Genomic DNA, 21,757 nt, shown 5'->3' on the forward strand with positions numbered 1-21,757 from the left:
ATGTCTCATTCCTTTCTAATCGATGGATGATACGTGAAGTCAAAGAAAGGCGGACCACCCACGTTGTCCTGTGCCTGCAGGTGGCGCACGTCCGGGTCCTGACCCAATGGCTGTGTCTATAGACACAGTCTCACCTCTCTCTGGTATGCAAGGAAATAGGTGTAGTGGCCCTTCACTCTTTACCCATGTTGCAGAGTGCCGGACGACCCTCCCAAAGGGGCGGAACACACATGCCCAATGTCTGTTTTCCTGTCACCGCAAGGCAGTCAAGGGGTACTTGAACCGAAGCAGTCTCCTGGTATAAGGTCGAGTCGGCTGCTCTGCGATTACTTCGACGCCTTTCCCCCCTCTTACCCCAGTCGCCCTGTCCAGGCATTGCGAAAAACCTGGCCGGCCTTTCGAGTTGCATCCACGAGGTCATTATAGGTCAAGCAACCATGTCTTCCACCGACTGCCATTCTGCCAAAATGCAGTTTCATCTGCAAGATCACAATTACCACCACGCAATGTCTGCAAATCTCCCAACATTGGTTACCAGAAATGTACAGAGCTACAGCGTATCATATCAACATCCGACCTCGAAGGGGAACAAATCGACATCGCCGAGATATTCGCCCAATATCCATCCCTGGAAGAGACAACAGGCACAGAGCTCGTTGTCTTTCGTTCCTTCTACATCGTCGTCGCCCCGCGTTGAACAGTTAGAATACACCACGGTCCAACCACGGTCCAGTTCTGAACGCCCTCATGTGTACATGTCTCCTTTCCGCTCTGTGCGTAAGATGAAGCAGCCCTTCGAGCTACGACTTCCAGCCTCGCCTTCCCACGAGAACCTCGCTGCAAGTGGCAAGGAGTCTCCATTATCTCAAAAATCATCCAAGAATAGGACTCTTCGTCCGTGGCGTTCAGATCAGAATCTCAAAGTCACGAGCATTGACTCTTTCAGCCTCCTTCCAAGCCCCCCTCTATCAGATACTAGATCACCGCAGGCCTCTTCATTTTACTTCTCGCCAAAGCCGGAGTCGGAATCGGACTACAGCCAAGAAGGTCCCAGTGACTGCGGCTGCGTTGCAGGTAGAGAATCCTGTCGCGATTGCTACACATCTCCTGAGAGGGGAACCCGGGAGACCACAAAGAACGTCAAGGGAACTCCACACGTGCAGATGGCGCATTCACACCTAGCGAAGCAATGTGAAACGAGTGATGGGCAATTGACCCCTCTTTCGACATATTCAGAGCGCCTGTCATCCCCAGCCCCGTATTCCGACTTTGAACCCATTGGAAAACGAAAATTCTCCACTTCGTCTATCGCCGCAGCTAGGAGCAGATCCGGGACGGTTTCTAGTGATGGAAGTTGGGCACCCAGCAGTTTATCCTATTGGGAGCCCTGGCTTCAGCGTGCTCCAGTCGAGGGCGCAGAAGGTCAGGGCGAAAGGCTCAAAGAATTGAATCGAAGGCGGATACAGATCGTGCAGAAGAGTCCCCCACCTCCACCCCGGAAAGTTGAATTGAAAGCAGTTCGGCCGGCAGTAAGTGTTCCCCCGAGATATTCAATATTCACCCGAGATGTTCGTGAATGGCATCGTACTGACAGTGAAACAGATGTACGCAGTAGCAACCAAGACCAAACCCAAACTGGTTGATATATCACGCCAGTCATCCCCAGCGATGAGCTACACCCTCCCAACGCCCCAACATCCCATTCCATCAACTCCTGATCACAGTCAGCAGGAGGTATCGGCCTTCAGTCCCGACACACCCCTGGAGATGTCTGACAGTGGCTATATCACCCAACATTCATGTCATTCACCCAACGACTACGCCCATGCAAAGGGTCACATTGATGAGGAAGACGACGAGAAGGAGGAGGAAGAACTAGATGAAGAAGACGATGACGATGCGTACACGGATGTCAGCTCTCTCACTTCTGAGCCCGTCGGTGAAACGATAGTCGACATCAAATCAGCGGCCAGTCCAGAACTTCCAAAATCACCATCCAAGCCGGAGCTGCCACCGAAGTTTGCGGCGTCCGTTCAGGTATCGCCTGGGCGGTCTTCAACCTCGACCAAGTCGGAGAAGGAAGAGTTGGAGAAGTGGTGGGATCACGAATGGACTATCGACCAGTTAGACTTGTCGGTCAAGGACTTCCCACGTAACATGCTCCGCCTTACATCGCCAGTCATTATGTTCCTTCGTCACAACGATGAGAGGGCCCTTTTACGGCCGTTTCGCACAATCTTTCCCAACGTGGCAGAGAACCTTCTGGACAGTCTTTGTGCTGCTTTGATTGCACGGAACTATGTTGTTTCGCTAGCAACCACCAACCAGAGAAAGAGCCAGCTTAATCGACAATCTCGATTGGACCCTGTCCCTGAAACAACGACCGCAGGGCCAGCCACGTCTAGTCACGCCACTCCGTCTCGGATCAAAGAGCAGGTCCTTGGAGCGCGCAGCATGCAGCTGCAAAAAGACCTGGATAGAATTGTTGAAAAGATGCTCTTCGCCATATGCGGCCAGGCGGAGGAGCATCTGAAAAGCGCCGTACTTGTCCTAGCTCAAGTTCTTGAAACGAAGCACTAGGCAGCCTCTCATTGATAATTTCCTTCTTGTCCTGTTCGTCCTCTTCCAGCATATGCTTTGCTACCTTGCCCACTTGGTCTCCCTTACTTGTGCTGTCTATTTGAAGTGTGGTTGCTTCAAATGTTCCTAATTATACCACTCGCTTTGTCCCTCTCACAGTCACGATATCTATCAAATTGCCTAGTACATTCTTTTCCTCGATTCCATGCATCTCTTATGTTTCTCATGTCTCGCCAGCAGACGGCTATGGCCTGTGCTGCGTTTTGGTTTTATCGTGTCCGCTTCATTTTCCCTATGTAATTAACTGCATTAGCTGCTACGGTCAGTTTACAACTGAATCCCTAGTTGCAGCTAGTACTTTTACTTTCATGATACCCGTCAACCTGAAACATTTCACAAACCATGCAACTGTGTAGACACTCGAAACATTTGTAACCAGCTGCAAGTGTGCAATTAATCAGCATGGCCGCCACCAATTAAACTAGGGTCATGCAGCTTGCATACACAGTATGATTAGCGGCCGATGGACGGCTGGTGTAGCCGCCTGAGGCAGCCGCCGGCGGAACCGCAGCCGAACTCCGATAACTGAGTTATCAGTGATGAATGTTTCCCGCGGAATCGAAACCAGCTACAACTGCATATCTTTGGAGACCCTCCCCCCTCCCCTCCTCCTTTGCGCTTCATTCATAATCAAACACTTTTTTCTCATAATGGCAGCCCCATCTGCAAACCGCCTACGGCTCCTCTGCTCGTCCCGTCGAGTGACCGCCACCTCCACCACCTCCACCATTAATCCTCTCCTCTCACGCACCTATGCCACGACCGAGCCCTCCTCCGCGACCACCACGACCAACAACAACGACGAAACCACCACTAGCCCTCGTCGCCGCACGACCTTCACCGACCGCCTGAATGCCGGCCCCTCCTTCTCCGATTTCGTGTCCGGGGACACCATCGCCGACCCCAACGAAGCCTACGCGCTGAAGACGGCACTCGTCGGCCCCGCCGGCCGCAAGAAGGAGATGACGCGGCTGCCCTCGTGGCTGAAGACGCCGATCCCGGACTCCAAGAACTACCAGCGGCTGAAGAAAGACCTGCGGGGATTGAACCTGCACACTGTTTGCGAGGAGGCGCGCTGCCCCAACATCTCCGACTGCTGGGGCGGTAACGACAAGGCGGCCGCGACGGCGACCATCATGCTGATGGGCGACACCTGCACACGCGGGTGCCGGTTCTGCAGCGTCAAGACCTCGCGGCGGCCGCCGCCGCTCGACCCGCACGAGCCCGAGAACACCGCCGAGGCGATCTCGCGCTGGGGGCTCGGCTACGTCGTGCTCACGAGCGTCGACCGCGACGATTTGGTAGACGGGGGCGCCCGCCACTTCGCGGAGACCGTCATGAAGATCAAGAGCAAGGCCCCCAGCATTCTGGTCGAGTGTCTGACGGGGGACTACATGGGCGATCTCGAGATGGTCAAGCTCGTCGCGCGCTCCGGGTTGGATGTGTATGCGCATAACGTCGAGACTGTCGAGGCGTTGACCCCCTTCGTGCGTGACCGTCGCGCGACCTTCCAGCAGAGTTTGCGGGTTCTGGACGCCGCCAAGCAGGCCCGTCCCGATCTGATTACGAAGACCTCGTTGATGCTGGGGCTTGGCGAGACGGACGAGCAGATTGGGGATGCCCTGTGCCAGTTGCGCAAGGTCAATGTCGATGTCGTCACCTTCGGCCAGTATATGCGGCCCACCAAGCGCCACATGGCGGTCCATGAGTATGTCACCCCCGACCGCTTTGAGATGTGGAGGCAGAAGGCCCTGGAGATGGGTTTCTTGTACTGTGCGTCGGGCCCGTTGGTCCGGAGTAGTTACAAGGCCGGGGAGGCGTTCATCGAGAATGTCCTGAAGAAGAGGCGCGCCCATGGTGTTGTCGGCTCGTCGGAGGCTGTGGATAAGAAGGTCCCCATCGAGGAGATTGCTCGGTAATTCTCTTCTATTTTTTTGTTTTCTGGATGTGCTTTGTTTCTCGGTTCTTTGGCGCAGGTAGGTTAGCATTATCTCGGTCTCCGGTTACAATCTGTCTCGGTTCTCTGGTCTTATGGTTGTGTGTGCTGTGCTATCTTTACTTAGACTTGAAAAAGACAACCTCCCCACGAAAAGAAGGGGCTGATGGTTTCGGATTTCAATGAAACATAATGTCAACATGTATCTTCATTTCAATGGGGAATATCCGCGTATTCATGTATCAACAGAGTATCAACCAAACATTATGGCTCGCATAATGATATAGATTGGCTTGAAAACCAACTATCTGGTGCGCTGCAGCCTCGTGCAGTCTAGTATGTACCCGCCCGTTGGCTCCCTGATCCACTCCGACACTCACATGTAATCAATCTTAACTCGTTCTCGTTCTAATTCATGACTTTCAAGATCGGGCTTGACAACTGCATCACCATAGGGACCCGGTTGCTTTGCTATTTGCAATCCGAGTCTGGCGCTAAAGAAAAGGTACGGAAAGATAATCAAGAGAGGACTCAACCGAGATGATGTGGAAGGGTATTCCTTGCCGGGCCAGTCATGGGAAATAAGGGCTGTCGATCGTTCGATTATGAACCGTGTTTACAGACTCCAGGCCTTGGGTCGTAACCGAACTATACAATCAACTCCTTGACATCGTCCCGGGTCAGGCCAAGCAGGTAAAGAATGTCTACAAGGCTCTCGCCATTGAGACGCGTGGGTGCCTCAAGCTGGACCTTGCTCTTGGCGCGCCAGGCGACTCCAAGTCCTGCCGCGTGAAGCATCAGGAGGTCATTCGCCCCGTCGCCTACAGCCACGGTCTGGGAAATGGGAATTCCGTGGAGCTCCGCAATGGAGTGCAACAGCGAGCGTTTCTGGGCCGCATCGATGATCGGGTATGATGGCACCAGCTTGCCGGTCAAAGTTTGCGTGGTGGGGTCAATTTCAAGCTAGCCAGAGTCAATGATGTGGCACTCAGGACGAGCAAAATGAAAGATACAGATCACATACATGGTTGGCATGAGCATAGTCAAGGCCGAGCTCACCGGCAAGCCACTCCGCGAGAGGCTGGAAACCTCCGCTCAGAACTGCCATTTTGCAGCCGAGGGTCTTCAGAGCCTTGCAAAGTTCGCGTGCACCAGGAGCGATGGTGATGACCGACTTCAGCTTCTCAAAGACATCTGCCGGAACACCCTTCAGCAGAGAGACCCGCTCCTTTAGGGACGCAGAGAAATCCAGTTCACCGTTCATAGCACGGGCGGTGATTTCCTACCAACACTGTCAGTACGATTCGTTCACGACCACTGGCTTGGTTCAAAACAGACCGAAACTTGCTTCTCAACACCGATGAACTTTGCAATCTCATCAATGACTTCATTCTGAATCAACGTGCTGTCCATGTCAAAGACGAACAGACGCTTGTGACGGCGGAAAACACTTTCCCGCTGGAGCACCACCTCAACATTCCATTCCCGCTCGAATCGCCAGATGCTCTCATGTTTGCGAAGATCCTCAAAGGTCAGGTATTCTGGGTTAGGAGGCGGGGAGAAAGTGACTTCCACTACCCGAGGGTGCTCATTCGCCTCCAAGCAGCGGTGGGAAGTGTTCATGCGCTGGTAGGGGGTTGGGAGGGATTCGATAATTTGGAGGAAGTTGGTCAGGCATAATTGCGAGACGAACGGACCGTACAAGTGGTCTAACGGCTCTGGTTCCGGCGCAGGAGGCTCCCGCGGGAGTTTCTCGATATCGATAGTCGGGGCGGAACCGACGGGGACAGTAGGCGACGGCAAGGTATCCCCAGGCTTCGCATGAGGGGAAGAGTCGGGATGCAGATGAGGGTGAACCGGATCAGCAGACTTGTAGAAAATGGTCGCAACCAGTTGCTGAGTTCCGGTGTGAAGAGGGTTTGCGTGGGAGTGGAAGATGCTGTGGATGATGCCGCTCTCAGTCACCTTCTCGGGATCCGGACTGATCGGATTCGCCTTGCGGGACAAGGTAGCCAAGGAGGACTCGGGGGCATTTCCGATCACATTTCCAATAGTCTGGATAGGTACAGAAGGCTTGTACTGCTGGTGATCCTGGATGAAGGAACCGCTGGACAGGGTCTGTCGCAACACGGGTCGGGTTGGACGGGCGTTGGCGTTGTTGGTGGGGTTGGGCGAATCCATTGTCAAGAGCGACTGTTATCTCGGACTAAGGAGATTAGAAGCGACGGAGACGTGAGATCGAGAGTAGTGAAACGGAGTGGAGAGACGACCGAATTTGAAGTTGATGGAGAAAGGGCCTGGACGATCAACGCAGCCCACCGGCCTGGGAGGAGGAGGGGATAAACCCTGGAGAAGCAAAGGAGATAGCGTTGAGAGGCAGACAAGAAACAAGAAACAAGAAACAAGACCAGGAGGGATTCTTTGCGGTCGCTTTTCCCCTGCAGCAACTGCCACCAAAGATCGGCCAGGCACGTGGGGTTGTAGTCACATGATGAAACCGAGGGGAGGAGAAAACAATCGCTGTTGACCGCCCGGCAGAACTTATGACGGGGGCATTTCTTTATTCATCATCATTATTATTATTCATGCCATGTTCATCATCCTCGGAGCTCAGGGCCTCAACATCATCTTCGCCTCCTCGTGTGGGGTAGTTGATTCAGCTCAGTACGGAGTAACTACTCCGTACTTGCTGGCTCACTTCCCCCCTCCGGACATGACTAACATTGAATCTAATGTAGATTGATAATCATGAGAACTACCTGGGTTGGTCTGTTGCATGCATCATCATCCTTCTTCTTCCTTCGACGCTAATGCCTTCTTAGCTAGAGGTTGCACGGTATCTTTGACGCCGGATAGACCTGCACAGCTACGGGATCATCTGGCGGAACAATATTGATTAACTCTACGCTGTCACTACGGAGTCTCCCCTCCCTCTGGCGCGTATCATTCGCTGCTCATCCCACAGCCAAGTGAGACAAATCAGGAATGCTGCGGATTTATCAGCAACGCGGCTGAGATAAGCTGCTCCGGGACACCGCAGGCGCCAACAGCGCAAGTATTGCGTGATTTCCCCAGAAGCTGAGAGAAGGATTTTTTTCTGCCCTTCGCCTGTTGCGGCAAGCGGTCACAGGCGATGTCGTGATCGAGCCCTGCAGAATGGCCCAGCATCTATGAGAGATTGAGGGCAGGGAAGAACAGGCTCCCCGTTTTCCCGATGATGTCGTGATTGCCCCTGTCCGGTCCCTCTTTTATATCGGAGTCTGGTCAAGTTCGTTTCTCTCTGTCTCTCTGTGTGAAGTCTTGTCTACATCATTCCCTCGCCTCCTGTCCCCAATCCTCCATACAAATATAGACTTGTCTACTTTCGTCCTCTCTGCAATTCCATTACTTAACTTCTATCTCTTTTGCCCCTCTTATACTAGCACTACTAGCACTACGCTCAGTCAAGATGCCTGCCAAGATGTCGGACAACTACCCTTCTGATGGCGAGATCATGGACTCCAGAGACTCTGGCTATGTCAGTGGCAGTTCGAGTGATGATTACTCCCCCGAGATTGTCTTCACCAAGCCACACTTGAAGTTCCTAAACAGACAACTGCAGTTCCTCGAGCCTCAAGGTCAGTCTGGTTTCTTTTTAAAGTAAGCCTGCTTCAAAGAACTAACATCTCGGCAGATGTCCTGAGATGGTGTGTCACTTCGCTGCCTCATCTCTATCAGACCACTGCCTTTGGTTTGACGGGTCTGGTCACTCTCGATATGTTGTCCAAGCTGGCCGTGCCCCGCCCGCAGATGGTCGATCTCATCTTTCTCGATACCCTCCACCACTTTCCCGAGACCTTGGCTCTGGTCGACCGCGTGCGTGAGAAGTATCCTCTGAACACCATTCATGTCTACAAGCCCCAGGGCTGTGAGACAGAGCAGGATTTTGCCAAAAAGCATGGTCCCCGTCTTTGGGAGAGAGATGACCAGTTCTACGATTGGGCTGCCAAGGTTGAGCCCGCCCAGCGTGCCTACCGTGAACTTAATGTCCACGCCGTCCTCACTGGTCGCCGCCGTAGCCAGGGTGGCAAGCGTGGTGACATCGACATCATCGAGGTTGACGAGGCTGGTTTGATCAAAATCAACCCTCTTGCCAACTGGACCTTCGAACAGGTTAAACAGTACGTTAAGGAGCACAACGTTCCCTACAATGAGCTCCTTGACCGTGGCTATAAGAGCATTGGCGACTATCACTCCACCCAACCTGTGAAGGAGAATGAGGATGAGCGTTCCGGTCGTTGGAAGGGCCAGGCCAAGACCGAGTGCGGCATCCACAACCCCCGATCCAAGTATGCACAGTACCTCATGGAGATGGAGCGTAAGCGCCAGGAGGAAGCCATCTCGCAAGCCTTGCAGAGTTCCCTCACCACCTCTGCCCAGTGATTGCGCTCTGAGGTCTGAGTTGCTTGATTTGCATATACCACGGCGTTCACAGTTCACCGGAGTTCACGTTTAGCGGAGTTCATACAGCCTTGATATCACTCTTCTGCTTTCTACATACGACTACTTGGGCCTGGAAAATGGGACATGATGTGTCATGAATTTTTTTGTTTGAGCCATATTGCGGTTCTGTTCTGTACATAAAGGGGGATCAAAAACCGTCCGTCCAACCACGATCCCTCGGAACATTGTACATACCGGGATCGGCGGAGACTTCTAGAAAACCACTCGGTACACTAATGATGCAAATGACTATTACATTTCAACAAACGATTTCTTGGTATCACTACTACTCTCTGAGTAACCGAAATGGAAACTTCCTCGTTCGGTGGGAAGCAGTTCATCTGTACAGCGTAAACTGCAATATCGGCGTTGTGGGTGGGGTTTCAAAACACGACAAATTTTCGACTTGAGGACACTAAGTAATGAGCGGTGAACATAATATGCGGTCCCTTTCATGTTCCCATTGATAGTCCAAAGCTTTTCCATGTTCCGATGACATTCGGTCTTTTCGTAGGAATCGTGGATCTACTGGGTTTTTAAGAAAAAAAAGAGTCCGCAAGAGCGGTCCTTGGTGCAGTTATGCCTAAGATAGACAGTAAGATGTTTGAATAATAACACTTCATATAGCTTCAATCTTCAATGTACGGTAGTATGTACTGGTAACGTCCCAAGTATTCCACTCGCCCACAACTGTTTGCGGTCGAACGCAGTCGATCCCGGCTTGCTTGCAAGAGGCAAGAGTCCATCCAAAGAGAGGAACTGAGACATCCTGACACATACAACGATCTTATCTTATCAATCTGATCTACTGGAAGGTCCGTGTTGAACCACGCCACAAAAACATCCTTTCTAGAGCGAAACAGACCGGTCCAACTGAGTACTGTTATGTATTGACTAGAGCTCAAAATAAAGCCCCGTCCAGACTAATTCGGAACATACCAGAGGGTCTGCTTGGCTTGGGGTTACGTATACCGCAGGGTCTTGTATCCACTGTGCAACGGGGCCGATTCACGATGTGCCGCCGTGTTGCTGGGGCGTCTCCCTCACCAGGTCTCTGGTATAACAGTCCTTGATAGCTTACTTCTACGACTACTTGTGAGATGGGTTAAGAGGATGACAATATCCTTTAACACAGACAGGTGACGTGACAGTTTGTCTATGCTTACCACCTTCCTGGGTCATTCATCCTCTTTCGTTCATCTGTAATAGACAAAGCAAGTTTTCACGCCGCGATAACCCCAGACAGCTAATAGTCGTGTGCCGTGTAAGACCTAAGACCCTGAGACTCTGTGCTAAGCAACCCGGGTCTATGCGCTGCCTGTCAGCTGTCAGATTGGAATGCACACCGGCTCTTTGGAGTCTGAGGATTCGGAAGCACATCATTTCTGGTTGGTCTTGAAATTTAAGGATACCCGTAAGATACTCCCGATCTCTTATGACGCAGAGCGAAGCAGAGTAGAGCAAGATGGTGATCATGAGTGCCCCAAATTCCTGTGGTATCGAGTGCAAGCAGAGATGAACTTAGGGCAAGCGGGTCACCTGAGCGGCGATATGTGCTAAGATCAGCCCCGCAAAAAAAAAAAAAAAAAAAAAAATTCGAGGCGAAAACAAGCGATGGCGTCAGTGATCACGCAAGCCGGGCTGGGGATGTCGTGATTGTTCTCCCCACTCACGTGATCATATGTGCCTGAGATTGACACCTGAGGGAAGCCTGAGCCGATCCGCCGGCGATCGGAGGCTCGTTCCAACTGCGTTTCATCTCGGCTTTAACGGAGTGCAATCAGGATCCTTACTCGGCAAAAGGACAATTGACATTTGATGCATCGCTGTTTAGTCTGCATATGGCGGACTTCTTTCTGACATCCATCTATCTACGTATACCTCATGTGAACCCCCTGAAGATCATGACTTTTTCGGGTATACCTGTTCCCTTCTGCTATGCTCTGATTGTCGTCGCATGAGATTATGTGGCTGATATTGGGGGCGCACGATGACGACGAAGCCGGTGCTTCGCTCCGATCTCCGAGGCACTCGTGTCTATTTGTGTCAAGGGGGTGTGGGTGGAAGTGTACCTAGAAGGCAGATGGATGGCTTTTATAGAGGATTTATAGTTCGGAGATAACCAGCCAAAAAAAGATACTTCTAGTCTAGAAGCCGGCTAGAAAGAAGGGACAAGCATAGCATGCTCTGAAGCCGGGATTGCGCGATCGCAGACAAAGTTCAGAGAGACAGAAAAAAAAAAAAAAAAAAAAAGAAGTAGAAAACGAGTCAGGTACAACACCCGCCAAAGTCTACCAAGTCTATCAGGATCGTCTCTCTTGGGATACTTACATACGTAGACCCTCCCTGAACCAAGAGTCGCGCTGCTCCACCACCTGACGAGGCCTGGATCTCTCGATTGTCTGGCCCTTTTTAGTCCTACATACCATGGAGGCAACGACTCCAATCCGAAAGTTCCTTGGTCTTGCTCTCACCCAATTTGTTTTAGGAGTAGTAATAGTTGTAGTACACAGTAGTTAAACTAAGTACTAGTTGTCAGTCTGTCTTTTAACTCCGCGGGCAATTACTTAGTAACGTAGTTCCCCCTCCATTTTCTTCTTACTGGTTTTCCCTCTTTTCCCCCCCTCCATCCATCCATCCATTCCCTTTTCTTCCTGCCCCTCTTCCCGATTTATAAACTCTTCTTCCTCCCTTCCTCCCCACCTGGAATCTCTCAGTGTTCCTTTCTTTCTTCCTCTTTCTCTTACATCTTCTTCTTCTTCTCCTCCTCCTCTACACCCTCCTCATACATCATGGCCAACTCTCCTCACGGTGGTGTCCTCAAGGACCTCCTCGCCCGCGATGCTCCCCGCCACGACCAATTGGCCGCCGAGGCAGAGATTCTGCCCGCCATCACCCTCAATGAGCGCCAGCTCTGCGATCTGGAACTTATCATGAACGGTGGTTTCAGTCCTCTTGAGGGTTAGTCATGATACTGGGTTTTGAGACGGTCGCCGGCTAACTTGGGCGTAGGATTCATGACCCAAAAGGATTTCGACAGGTATGCCGACATTGCTTTCACATCGCTAGAGATCGAAAACAATGTGCTTGGTCAAAGGCGTTCCCTTGGAGAAGGAAAGGAACCTTGGAGAGGCGACCAGCATGCTGATCGTGTTCTCCGCTTTTTAGTGTTTGCGAGAACTGCCGCCTCGCCGATGGCAACGTCTTCTCCATGCCCATCACTCTCGATGCCTCCCAGCAAACCGTCAACGATCTTAAGCTTAAGTCCGGTGCTCGCGTCACTCTCCGTGATTTCCGTGACGACCGTAACCTGGCCATTCTGACCATTGAGGACATCTACCGCGCCGATAAGTGAGTTCATTGCCCCTGCCCTTGTCCAGTCTTGTGAACGTGTGACAAAAAAGAGTTTCCCGGTGCTCGATGGCCCCGATCGACGTTTCAAAACCAAGTTGAGGTGGGAGCGGCATCGCTTGGCGTTCCGTCGGCCTACGGCAAACGGGCGTTACAGAGTGCCGGGGACTTGCAGATAGTGGGTCTGATGACGCGGTTGGACGGTTGGGCTAATCATGCGATTTTACCCCTGATCTAGGGCGAAGGAAGCCAAGCTGGTCTTTGGCGGAGATGAGGAGCACCCCGCCATCAAGTACCTGAACACCAAAGTCCAGGAATTCTACATTGGTGGAAAGCTCGAGGCTGTCAACAAGCTCAACCACTACGACTATGTCGGCCTTCGCTGTACGTCACCATCATCCGTGCGCGGTCTACCCGAAACAATAATTCAGGGCGCCAAAGCTGACCTAGTGGACCTTGTTAACTAGACTCTCCCGCGGAATTGCGCGTCCACTTTGACAAGCTCGGCTGGACCCGAGTTGTCGCTTTCCAGACTAGGTATGTGTCGGTTGATCTCGATTCCTTTCTCCTTGCCACAGAGCCGGACTAACCATCAATCAGAAACCCAATGCACAGAGCTCACCGTGAGCTGACTGTCCGCGCCGCTCGTGCCCGCCAGGCCAATGTCCTGATCCACCCCGTCGTTGGCCTCACCAAGCCCGGTGACATCGACCACTTCACCCGTGTCCGTGCCTACCAGGCTCTCCTCCCCCGCTACCCCAACGGCATGGCCGTTCTCGGTCTCCTGCCTTTGGCTATGCGCATGGGTGGTCCCCGTGAGGCCATCTGGCACGCCATCATCCGTAAGAACCACGGTGCCACGCACTTCATCGTCGGCCGTGACCACGCTGGGCCCGGTAAGAACTCCAAGGGTCAGGAGTTCTACGGTCCTTACGATGCTCAGCACGCTGTCGAGAAGTACAAGGACGAGCTCGGTATCGAGGTCGTTGAGTTCCAGCAGGTCACCTACCTCCCCGACACCGACGAGTACCGTCCCAAGGACGAGGTTCCCGCTGGCGTCAAGACCCTCGACATCTCCGGTACTGAGCTCCGCAACCGCCTGCGGACTGGTGCCCACATCCCGGAATGGTTCTCTTACCCCGAGGTCGTCAAGATCCTGCGCGAGTCCAATCCTCCCCGCTTCAGCCAGGGTTTCACCATCTTCCTTACTGGTTACATGAACTCCGGTAAGGATGCCATTGCCCGTGCTCTGCAGGTCACTTTGAACCAGCAGGGTGGTCGCTCTGTCACCCTCCTGCTCGGTGACACCGTCCGCCACGAGCTCTCCTCCGAGCTCGGCTTCAGCCGTGATGACCGCCACACCAACATCCAGCGCATCGCTTTCGTTGCTGGTGAGCTGACCCGCGCCGGCGCTGCCGTCATCGCTGCCCCCATTGCTCCCTACGAGGAGTCCCGCAAGGCTGCCCGTGATGCCGTTACCCAAGGCGGTGGCAACTTCTTCCTTGTTCACGTCGCTACCCCTCTCGAGTACTGCGAGAAGACCGACAAGCGCGGTATTTACGCCAAGGCTCGTCGCGGCGAGATCAAGGGCTTCACTGGCGTCGATGACCCCTATGAGGCTCCCTCCAACGCCGATCTCACTGTTGACGTCTCCAAGCAGAGCGTTCGCAGCATTGTGCACGAGATCATCCTCATGCTCGAGAGCGAGGGCTACTTTGACCGTAACTAAATTAGCATAGGCGCTTTTTTCGGAAAATTTTTGTGATATCTAATTTTTTTTCTTTTTTGTATCATGTGGAATACAGGCAGGCTTGTGAGATCCAGGGTGATTTAGATAGACTTTTTATTATTGTCTACATAGAGATTATTTGGCATTTGAATGTTAATTGATTCCCCCCCCTTGGTAATTTTAGTTGGCATTGAACCATACCCGATCGGGACAGTGATGCAAACACGCTAAACACCGGACAACCTGATCGGATTCTCGTCTTTCAACTTTGAATCTCCGCATTTCAAGATTCAAAGAATCCCTTCTTCCAGCAACATCACTGTCTGTACCCCGATTGCTGAGGATGCTTCCTCCTCGCATTCCCATTTCACGAATACCGGGACTCAATCGCTCACTGCGATTGCCCCGTTGCGCCACTCGACGACCATACACGCAGACTTCGCGACAGCTCGCCCTAGCCCCGCCGCCCAGTCGCCCTCAGCTCGACTTCCTCTCGCCCACGTCCACCAGCCTCCCTCAGCCCCCTCTATCGATTCATCTCCGCCGACATTTCGCTCGTCTCTTCTCCACCGAAAGCCGCAATTACTACCGCCGCAAGTTCTCTGGCAGTCTCAAGCTCGGTCTCTCATTCACCGCCATCCTCCTTCTCTTCCAAGTCGTCCAAGTCGGTGTCCGTCAGGCCGAGATCGAATACCAATGGCCCACCCCGGATGAATGGTCGTGGAAAAGCCGCTGGTGCCTTCGCTCCGCGCAAGCCCACCAGAACCCAGAGAAGATCGGCAAGCTCATGACCGACTGGGCCATGGTCACCAGCTTCCTGAGGGACCTGCTTCACCGTCTGGAGGACCCCGAACTCGAAGGCAAGGGTATCGTTGAGCAAGCTGAGGGCGGATTCTTGGTGGACGGCGTCGGCAAGACAGGGTTCGACATCACCGCCAAGAGCGAGCCGTGGCGCCGGGGCTACTGGCAGGCGCTGATGGGCGCCGCCAAAGCGGCCGAGTCGTTGGAAGGATGGATGACGGATCGCAAGGAACGCATCTCCGCGCCGGCCGAGTACGTCGTCGGACCTTCGAACCCACGGCCGAAGCCTATGCCCACGAAACAGAAGAAGGTGCTGCACGAAGAGGACTGCGAGCCCGCCTCCCCTCCCCCGCAGGCCTTCTACGTGAAGATCCTCACGACGCGGGGTTTCACCACGGGCCAGAAGGTCGAAGCGGCGCTCGCATACGCGGACTGGCTCGCATATAAGGGCCTGGACAGCACCGCGGACGAGGTGTACCAGTGGGCGATGGACATCGCGGTCTCCGGGGCGACCTCATCATCATCATCATCATCACCATCATCACCCCCCCTAAACCCTTCGGAAATCGTCGACACGAAGACCGGTATCCTCCGCAACGACGGCCAGCATTTCCCGTCCGAAAACATCCTCCGCGTGTCCACGGCGCTGGCCGTCCATCAAGCCCGCCAGGGCAATCTCCCCACCGCGCTCGCGATCTTCACCTCCGTGCTTAAAGCCCGCCGCTCCATCCCCGCGGGCGTCGGCGAGCCCGCCACCGCATACACGCCGACCCTGCCCCGCTCCCACGACCCCTTCCGATCCTTCTTCAACAAACTCCAGACCACCCTCGCCCCCGCCGCCTACCCGCCCCCGCCGCCCACCGGCGACGCCCCGCCCGCCCGCACCCCGTCCGCCGTCTGCGACGAAGCCGCCCTCATGACCTACATCGGCGAGATCATCTTCGCCTCCTCCTCCAAGGAAACCGGCCTCGCCTGGACCCGCGACGCCGTCGATATGGCCGAAGCCACCATGCTCGAAATGAGCGCCGCCGGGACTGGTAGCGGTAGTACCCCCGACCCCGTCGCCAACACCCGCTGCGCCGATTGCCTCCGCGTCGGCCTGGCCAACTGGAAGACCATGGTCAAGCAGCTCACCGCGCACGCCGAGCAGGAAGAGGACGAGGCCATTGAGCAAGCCGCCGCCGCCGCCCATGCAAAAGCGTCCTCGTGGTTGTCGTGGTTTGGTCGCGGCAGCAAGAGCAACGATAGTCTCGTGCAGCAGAAGATCCTCGAGCGCAAGCGCTGGGAAGCCGAGGGCTTGATCCTCGATGAGCGTCGCGCCAGACTCGACTGGTTGGTGGAGGATTATACGCCATACGAGGGCATCGCTCCCAATGCCTCGCTCTTTACCTAGGTTTTTTTGTTTATCATAGGTCGCGTTGTGACGTGTTAATACATGAGTCTTTGTCTGTTCAGGTGTTGGTAGTTAGGGTAGCTAAAGCGTGGATTTTTGTGGACCTCGTGGAAAGGGTTTCTGGGTTGCATGCACGCTGCTTGGGAGTTTGAGGGGTGGAATCTTCATTGTATATTGTATTGTACATAAAATGTATTGAAATCTTCTCTTTTTCTTTCTTTTCAAATCCAGATATGGCATATGTCACTTGAAGGATCTGTCAATCGTCTGTTGTAAAAGAATCTCAGTCACAGCCTGCATTTGACCCTCAGGATCTTGGTACAGTCTATCTACATCTCCACAAAACTACATCTTTCGCTCCTCCACCTCGAGAAGATACTTAGTCGGGCCGGGCAGGTTATTCACATTGCAAAAGTGCTAAGAGTACAATCGGCGGTGATATTATGATAAGATACGCGCGGAACAAGGAAGATGGGAACCCGCTTCCACTTCGGAAAAGTGGATGTGATTTCTATCCTCCAACGACGTTGCCATTTGGCAAAGTGATTTCGTACTGATCAAAGTTCAGCGTGAAATTCCCCTTGACCCCGGAGGGACTTAAGTCAACCGCATGGATGTGTTTCGACTCCTCCGTGTAGACGTTCGTCAGGTACAGTTGGAGGTCGTTCCCCGCGAACGTAGCGGCGGACAAGGTCCCGGTCTCCTGGAAGATGTACAGGACCGAAATGCGAGCGAAATTCAGGGCTTTGCTCGAGACTACCGTGGTCGTCTTGGAAGATGAAGATGCATCCGCGGTTGACGTGGGCGAGGAACTGGCTGCCGTCACTGTCGAGGTCGTTTGCGAGCCGGGGTGACGGACATCCGTTGTGGCGGTTGCTGCGTGAGTAGTTGTAGCAGTGGCTGTGGCCGTCCCAGCCTCGCCAGTTTTGGTCGGTGGGGTATCGTCGTAGATGATCCCGTTCTCTGTAGCAATAGAGGCACGGGCCACGAGAACTTGCGTGGGCAGATTCGGGGTGGCTGATATCGGCGGTGATTGTTCGTAGGTGAAAGGCAGCGGGTTGGAGTTGGAAGATTCAGTCAGGTCATACCAGGGCAGGAACGCACGGCGGGATTTGCTGCTGCTGGTTGAGATGCCCGAGAAGGAGACCAGGCTGTTTTCGGTGGTGCACGAGACGTTGTTCTGGCTGAACAGAGCCATGATGGTAGTCTCATCAAGTGAGATGCTGTAATTTTGCTGAGCGCCTTCGAACAGGTCTGGAAGATCACTGCCCATGGTGGCACTCTTGTCATTGATCGTGGCTGTCACGCAGCTGGCATCGCCCGCAGTTGCGCAACGAGTGCCTGTATAACCATTGGCACAAACACAGGAGCAGACATCTCCGCTTGAAACGCTGACACCACCATTCTCACACGGCGTAGACTTCGCACAGTCGGACCCGCTCGACTTGTGCTTGAGGACGACCAGGCACACGGGAATCAGAATAGCAGCCAGAATGATAATGATAATAAGCACACAGACAAGTCCGAAAAGCCAGGGTGGCATGCCGCAGCACCGGCGGGCCTGCTTTGGCTGGGCTTTCTCCTGGTCCGCTGCTTGGGGTGGCTCATTAGTGTGAATCTGATGGAGTGTGGATCGTCGGAAAAAGAATGGCCAGGATGAGTGAGCACCGTCCTGAACCGCGGCGGGAGGTGGAAACGATGCCAGAATACTTTGAATTGATCCCGAATTACGTCTTTGATCTGTCTGATGTATAAGCTTTGGGTGATGTGATGATAGAGGATGACCAGGCCACTTACGAAACCGAGAGTTTCCTCCATTGAGCAGGTCGTTTCTGCTTGCAGTCCGACCATGCTCGAGGTTGGATGCGAGTTTAGTTGCTCGGCGAATCAAATCAGGTAAACTCGTCAGACTTCCACGTGCCTCTGCATCGCGAACAGCATTCATGTCCAATCTAGGAGGTCGACGAGCCATTGGCCTTTTCTCGCTCATTGCTGGCGCCGCCTTTGGAAGCCCTCCAGCCTCTTTCTTCAGAGCCGCATTTTGATCGAGAGAACGAGCCAACGTGGGATGTTCAGCACTGAGGTCTAGCATGATTGGGGCCTTTTCCGTCCCGCAATGCGTCGAGCCAGACGACACTGTTGATAAACTGTCATTCCGCTCTCTACCAATAGCAATCTCCTTCAGAACCGCTTCCGTGGTTGCCGTGTCGGCTGTAGTTGGTCTGGCAGACACCGGGGTCTTGTCCATTTGTGGCACAGGCGAGTTTGTGCTAGACTTCTGGATTGTCCGCAATGCAGGCTTCCCGCGGGTCCCAATACTTGCTTGTCGTAGGAGCGCAGGGGCGGCTACCTGCACAGAATGTTGTGATCCACTATCATCGGAGTCGCCATCCAGATAAGTACCTAAGATCTCCGACTCGGCTGGCCCAGAGCACCAACTAGGAGGATATGGTCGACTTGGCGCGTGAAGCTCTTTCGAGATCGTCGGACTATCCGGCAGTTCCTCTGGAATAGGCGAGACGGAGGATCCACGATGGTCATCGGGTCGTAATGCCGGCATCGGCGGAGCAAGGCCACCCGCTTTTCTCAATGGAAGCCCTGAGGCAGCACCATGTTCCGTAGACAATGGATGGGCGGTACCTGGTAAGTCAGTGAGAGAGATAGTACCGACTGACGATACTCCTGACTGCCTGAATAGGTCTTCGGTAGCGATGGATGCCCGGGTTGTTGAACCTGCAACACTGCTTGGACTGGGCGGGATGGGTACTCGGATTGCCGGTCGCAGTGCTGGTTGGATTGGAAGAGGTTGCGAGAAGGAAGGAATAGGCCGTTTGACGTTCAGCGGGCTGGGTACAGCATCAACACTTCTTTCCGAATACACAGAAGGCGAAGGACAGTCGGGCCGAGGGGGTCGCTGGGGTGGGGGACCTTTGGGGACTATTAGCCGCGCGTGGGCATTGGCCACATCGATTTGTTGAAATCCGTCGTTAGGTAGAGGCCATTGGGTCATATGTGCCGGATTGGTCCTGAAAGTCGGCACTGGTTCTGGGACATGCTCGGGACGTTTTCCGGCTTTCAGCATCTCTCGTGCTCGTCGTACTGATCCTTTTCGTTCTACGGACTCAGAGCCCGTGATCTCCGGATCAGGTTCCATGTGTTAGCGTCGACGAGAGCGTGACAACTGCAAAGAGTGCGAGATGAATTTGACGTCGAGTAAATGCAGTAGTCCCTGCCAGCGCATAAAAATAAGAGCCGATGCTGATTTGCTGCCTGGGCGCTGAGCGTTGACGAACAGTAACTCAATCGTCGTGTCGAAAAGCAAGCAATTGCAGACACGTTAAGTGAGTGAAACCGAGAGAGGGTTGAATAAGCTGTCTTTATTCACTGCTTGATGGCGACAGCCTTAGTGGGTTTTAAAGAGGGTGAATGCTGGAAATGATCGTAGGGGCACTCAATGCCTCTGGAGGGCACAAGTAAGTTTATTGCTGTAGGCCGGGATGCGCGCATTGTAAGCAGCGAGATGGTCAAGGGTGCATACCACAGGAAACAAGGTCTTAGTCAATGAAAGGAAGAGGCAATTTGAGACTCAAAATCAGAAGAACATAATATAAGACTTGCAAAGTCTAAGAAGAGTCACCGGCTGCTCACCAAGCCCCTGAGCGCATAGCGAAAGACGACCACAATTAGCGGACATTGGCCATGATTCATCCTAGACACAGGATTTGAACTTACAGTATCTCCCACAAAGAAATGAAGAACCGTCCAAAAGGAACGAAAGAGCCTCTAGCCCTTGCCCCAAAAGAAACGAGCGGACGAGTGAACAGGACGAAGTAAGAAGAGAAGAAAACCAGCCCAGCGCGCGCATAGACGGCAAGCAGGTCTTTGGGCGACCTCGCCTCACACGGACGGAATAGCAGGCCCAGGGGTTTCCGGAGAGCCAGCTAACCTAAAAGTCAGAGGTTGATACTAAAGACACTTCATTTCCGTGCTTTGCCCAGGGACTGATCTCCAAGCAGGATGCGCCGGCACAAATGTTTGGGAATCAGGCCCGTTCAAGTCTAGGTGGAGTACAAGCCAACGCGATAGCGCGGAGACAGGCACGGGAGCCCGTTTGTGACGGGAAAGATAAGATACTTAGGAGCACCAGATGACCTGCTAAAGGGCTACTAGGCTTCAAGGTACTCTAACCGCCGCAGATATACCGTGGGTGAACTCACTTCCTCGAGTGGGTGGTGCCTCGTTTCAAGGAGATGCGGCGGACGCAACAAAACGACACCCGCGGGGATGATCATTTGATCTGAGATAGATGGTGTTTCTTTTGTTTCGATTTTACTTTTCCCCCTCGCTTGCTGATAATCTTGCACACAAACGATGCAAGCTGCTGCTGGATTATGGAGACACCAAGAGTGTAAGCCCATGCATGTTACGGTCATTTTGACCGGGGAAAGTGAATAGGCGAGACGGCAAGAACCATAGACAGGCCAGAAATTGAGATCCTGAGTAAACGGGAGGAGCTAGGAGACCGGAGCTAAGACCCATAATGGAGAAAATACAAGGGACAGCGAGCAACTATTGGGGCGGGTGGGGCAGAACCAAGACCTTCAGGAGGGACCAAGAGCATGGCGATTGACACTAGAGTCTCAGCTTGAGCAGACGTGCCACACTCGCTGGAGAGCAGAGCGACATTGCGGCCCTGGGACTTCAATATGAAACCCATGCTGAACTCCATCCGTGGGTGAGAGGCCAATGATAGAGTAGAACGGACAACCGGAAACATGGGCGTCGGAGACCAGAATCACGAATCGCGTTCAGTTCTGGGGATTTCCACCCGAAAGTCATGCAGCGAAGTGTGCACCAGTGGGATTCGTGCAATGGGGATGACGAGGCCAGTTCCAGTCGTTGAAGTGACGGGTTGCGATCCATGGAACATCATAACAGTAGTGGGAACAATAATAACAATCATAATCATACCAAGAATAATAATAATGAAATTTCATCAACTCTTCATGGCAATGGAGTGACCGGGCACAAAGCCAGTTGAGGTTAGTGAGGCGCGGAGATTAAAAGCAGAGGCTATCGCTTAACGGCATCTGTTAATGATGGTATCATTGTTCGGACTGGCAATGATCATATGAGGGACCTGCCACGCGGGAAAGACGCAGAATAATGGATAAGAATAGTTCCATTTTTAGATTTTATTAATTTATCGCGGGATTGAACCGAGGTGTGGAGGAAGAAAGTGATAAGATGATGAAGAAGATGATGAAGAAATAGAGGTAGAAGAAAGAGGGAGACGGAATTGACGGAAGAAAAACGAGAGGCGGAGAAATCCCTGACCAGGCAGAAAATCAAAACCTCAGGCCACCATCCACCCTCCTCCCCCCCCTTTCCCTCTTTCTCCTCCGTTTAAACAACTAAAAGTTGC

The 21,757-nt window shown here is 53.2% G+C and overlaps 8 protein-coding genes across 8 annotated transcripts; 5 read left to right on the forward strand and 3 right to left on the reverse strand.

Moving 5' to 3' along the window:
* The first annotated feature begins 8 nt into the window (after positions 1-8).
* BP01DRAFT_416264 (uncharacterized protein) lies at positions 9-2,959 on the forward strand. The gene is made up of 2 exons (XM_025579188.1): positions 9-1,529; positions 1,603-2,959. The coding sequence occupies exons 1-2, from the start codon at positions 438-440 to the stop codon at positions 2,578-2,580; spliced, it is 2,070 nt and encodes a 689-aa protein (XP_025430911.1). The 5' UTR covers positions 9-437; the 3' UTR covers positions 2,581-2,959.
* Positions 2,960-3,232: 273 nt separating this feature from the next.
* Positions 3,233-4,802, forward strand: BP01DRAFT_357281 (lipoate synthase). The gene has a single exon (XM_025575165.1). The coding sequence runs from the start codon at positions 3,291-3,293 to the stop codon at positions 4,557-4,559; it is 1,269 nt and encodes a 422-aa protein (XP_025430912.1). The 5' UTR covers positions 3,233-3,290; the 3' UTR covers positions 4,560-4,802.
* Positions 4,773-6,989, reverse strand: BP01DRAFT_357282 (phosphoserine phosphatase SerB). The gene is made up of 3 exons (XM_025575166.1): positions 5,915-6,989; positions 5,601-5,858; positions 4,773-5,539 (listed from the first exon to the last, which is right to left on the reverse strand). The coding sequence occupies exons 1-3, from the start codon at positions 6,755-6,757 to the stop codon at positions 5,225-5,227; spliced, it is 1,416 nt and encodes a 471-aa protein (XP_025430913.1). The 5' UTR covers positions 6,758-6,989; the 3' UTR covers positions 4,773-5,224.
* An 895-nt stretch (positions 6,990-7,884) lies between these two features.
* met16 (phosphoadenylyl-sulfate reductase (thioredoxin)) lies at positions 7,885-9,154 on the forward strand. Its single transcript, XM_025579970.1, has 2 exons — positions 7,885-8,193; positions 8,250-9,154. The coding sequence occupies exons 1-2, from the start codon at positions 8,025-8,027 to the stop codon at positions 8,996-8,998; spliced, it is 918 nt and encodes a 305-aa protein (XP_025430914.1). The 5' UTR covers positions 7,885-8,024; the 3' UTR covers positions 8,999-9,154.
* A 2,519-nt stretch (positions 9,155-11,673) lies between these two features.
* sC (sulfate adenylyltransferase) lies at positions 11,674-14,279 on the forward strand. The gene is made up of 6 exons (XM_025575167.1): positions 11,674-12,019; positions 12,071-12,098; positions 12,227-12,409; positions 12,648-12,793; positions 12,877-12,946; positions 13,010-14,279. The coding sequence occupies exons 1-6, from the start codon at positions 11,851-11,853 to the stop codon at positions 14,136-14,138; spliced, it is 1,725 nt and encodes a 574-aa protein (XP_025430915.1). The 5' UTR covers positions 11,674-11,850; the 3' UTR covers positions 14,139-14,279.
* Positions 14,280-14,475: 196 nt separating this feature from the next.
* On the forward strand, positions 14,476-16,491 carry BP01DRAFT_341708 (uncharacterized protein). The gene has a single exon (XM_025573458.1). It carries the CDS (start codon positions 14,482-14,484, stop codon positions 16,330-16,332), a length of 1,851 nt encoding a protein of 616 aa, XP_025430916.1. The 5' UTR covers positions 14,476-14,481; the 3' UTR covers positions 16,333-16,491.
* A 352-nt stretch (positions 16,492-16,843) lies between these two features.
* On the reverse strand, positions 16,844-19,486 carry BP01DRAFT_366147 (uncharacterized protein; the record flags this gene model as incomplete). Its single annotated transcript, XM_025576397.1, has 2 exons — positions 16,844-18,072; positions 18,130-19,486. 2 exons carry the CDS (start codon positions 19,484-19,486, stop codon positions 16,844-16,846), a joined length of 2,586 nt encoding a protein of 861 aa, XP_025430917.1.
* Positions 19,487-19,686: 200 nt separating this feature from the next.
* Positions 19,687-20,936, reverse strand: BP01DRAFT_61124 (uncharacterized protein). The gene is made up of 4 exons (XM_025579971.1): positions 20,550-20,936; positions 20,065-20,273; positions 19,871-19,987; positions 19,687-19,792 (listed from the first exon to the last, which is right to left on the reverse strand). Exons 1-3 carry the CDS (start codon positions 20,763-20,765, stop codon positions 19,966-19,968), a joined length of 447 nt encoding a protein of 148 aa, XP_025430918.1. The 5' UTR covers positions 20,766-20,936; the 3' UTR covers positions 19,687-19,792; positions 19,871-19,965.
* Positions 20,937-21,757: the final 821 nt, after the last annotated feature.

The sequence above is a fragment of the Aspergillus saccharolyticus genome, assembly GCF_003184585.1.
Source record: "Aspergillus saccharolyticus JOP 1030-1 unplaced genomic scaffold BP01scaffold_17, whole genome shotgun sequence".
NCBI lineage: Eukaryota > Fungi > Ascomycota > Eurotiomycetes > Eurotiales > Aspergillaceae > Aspergillus > Aspergillus saccharolyticus.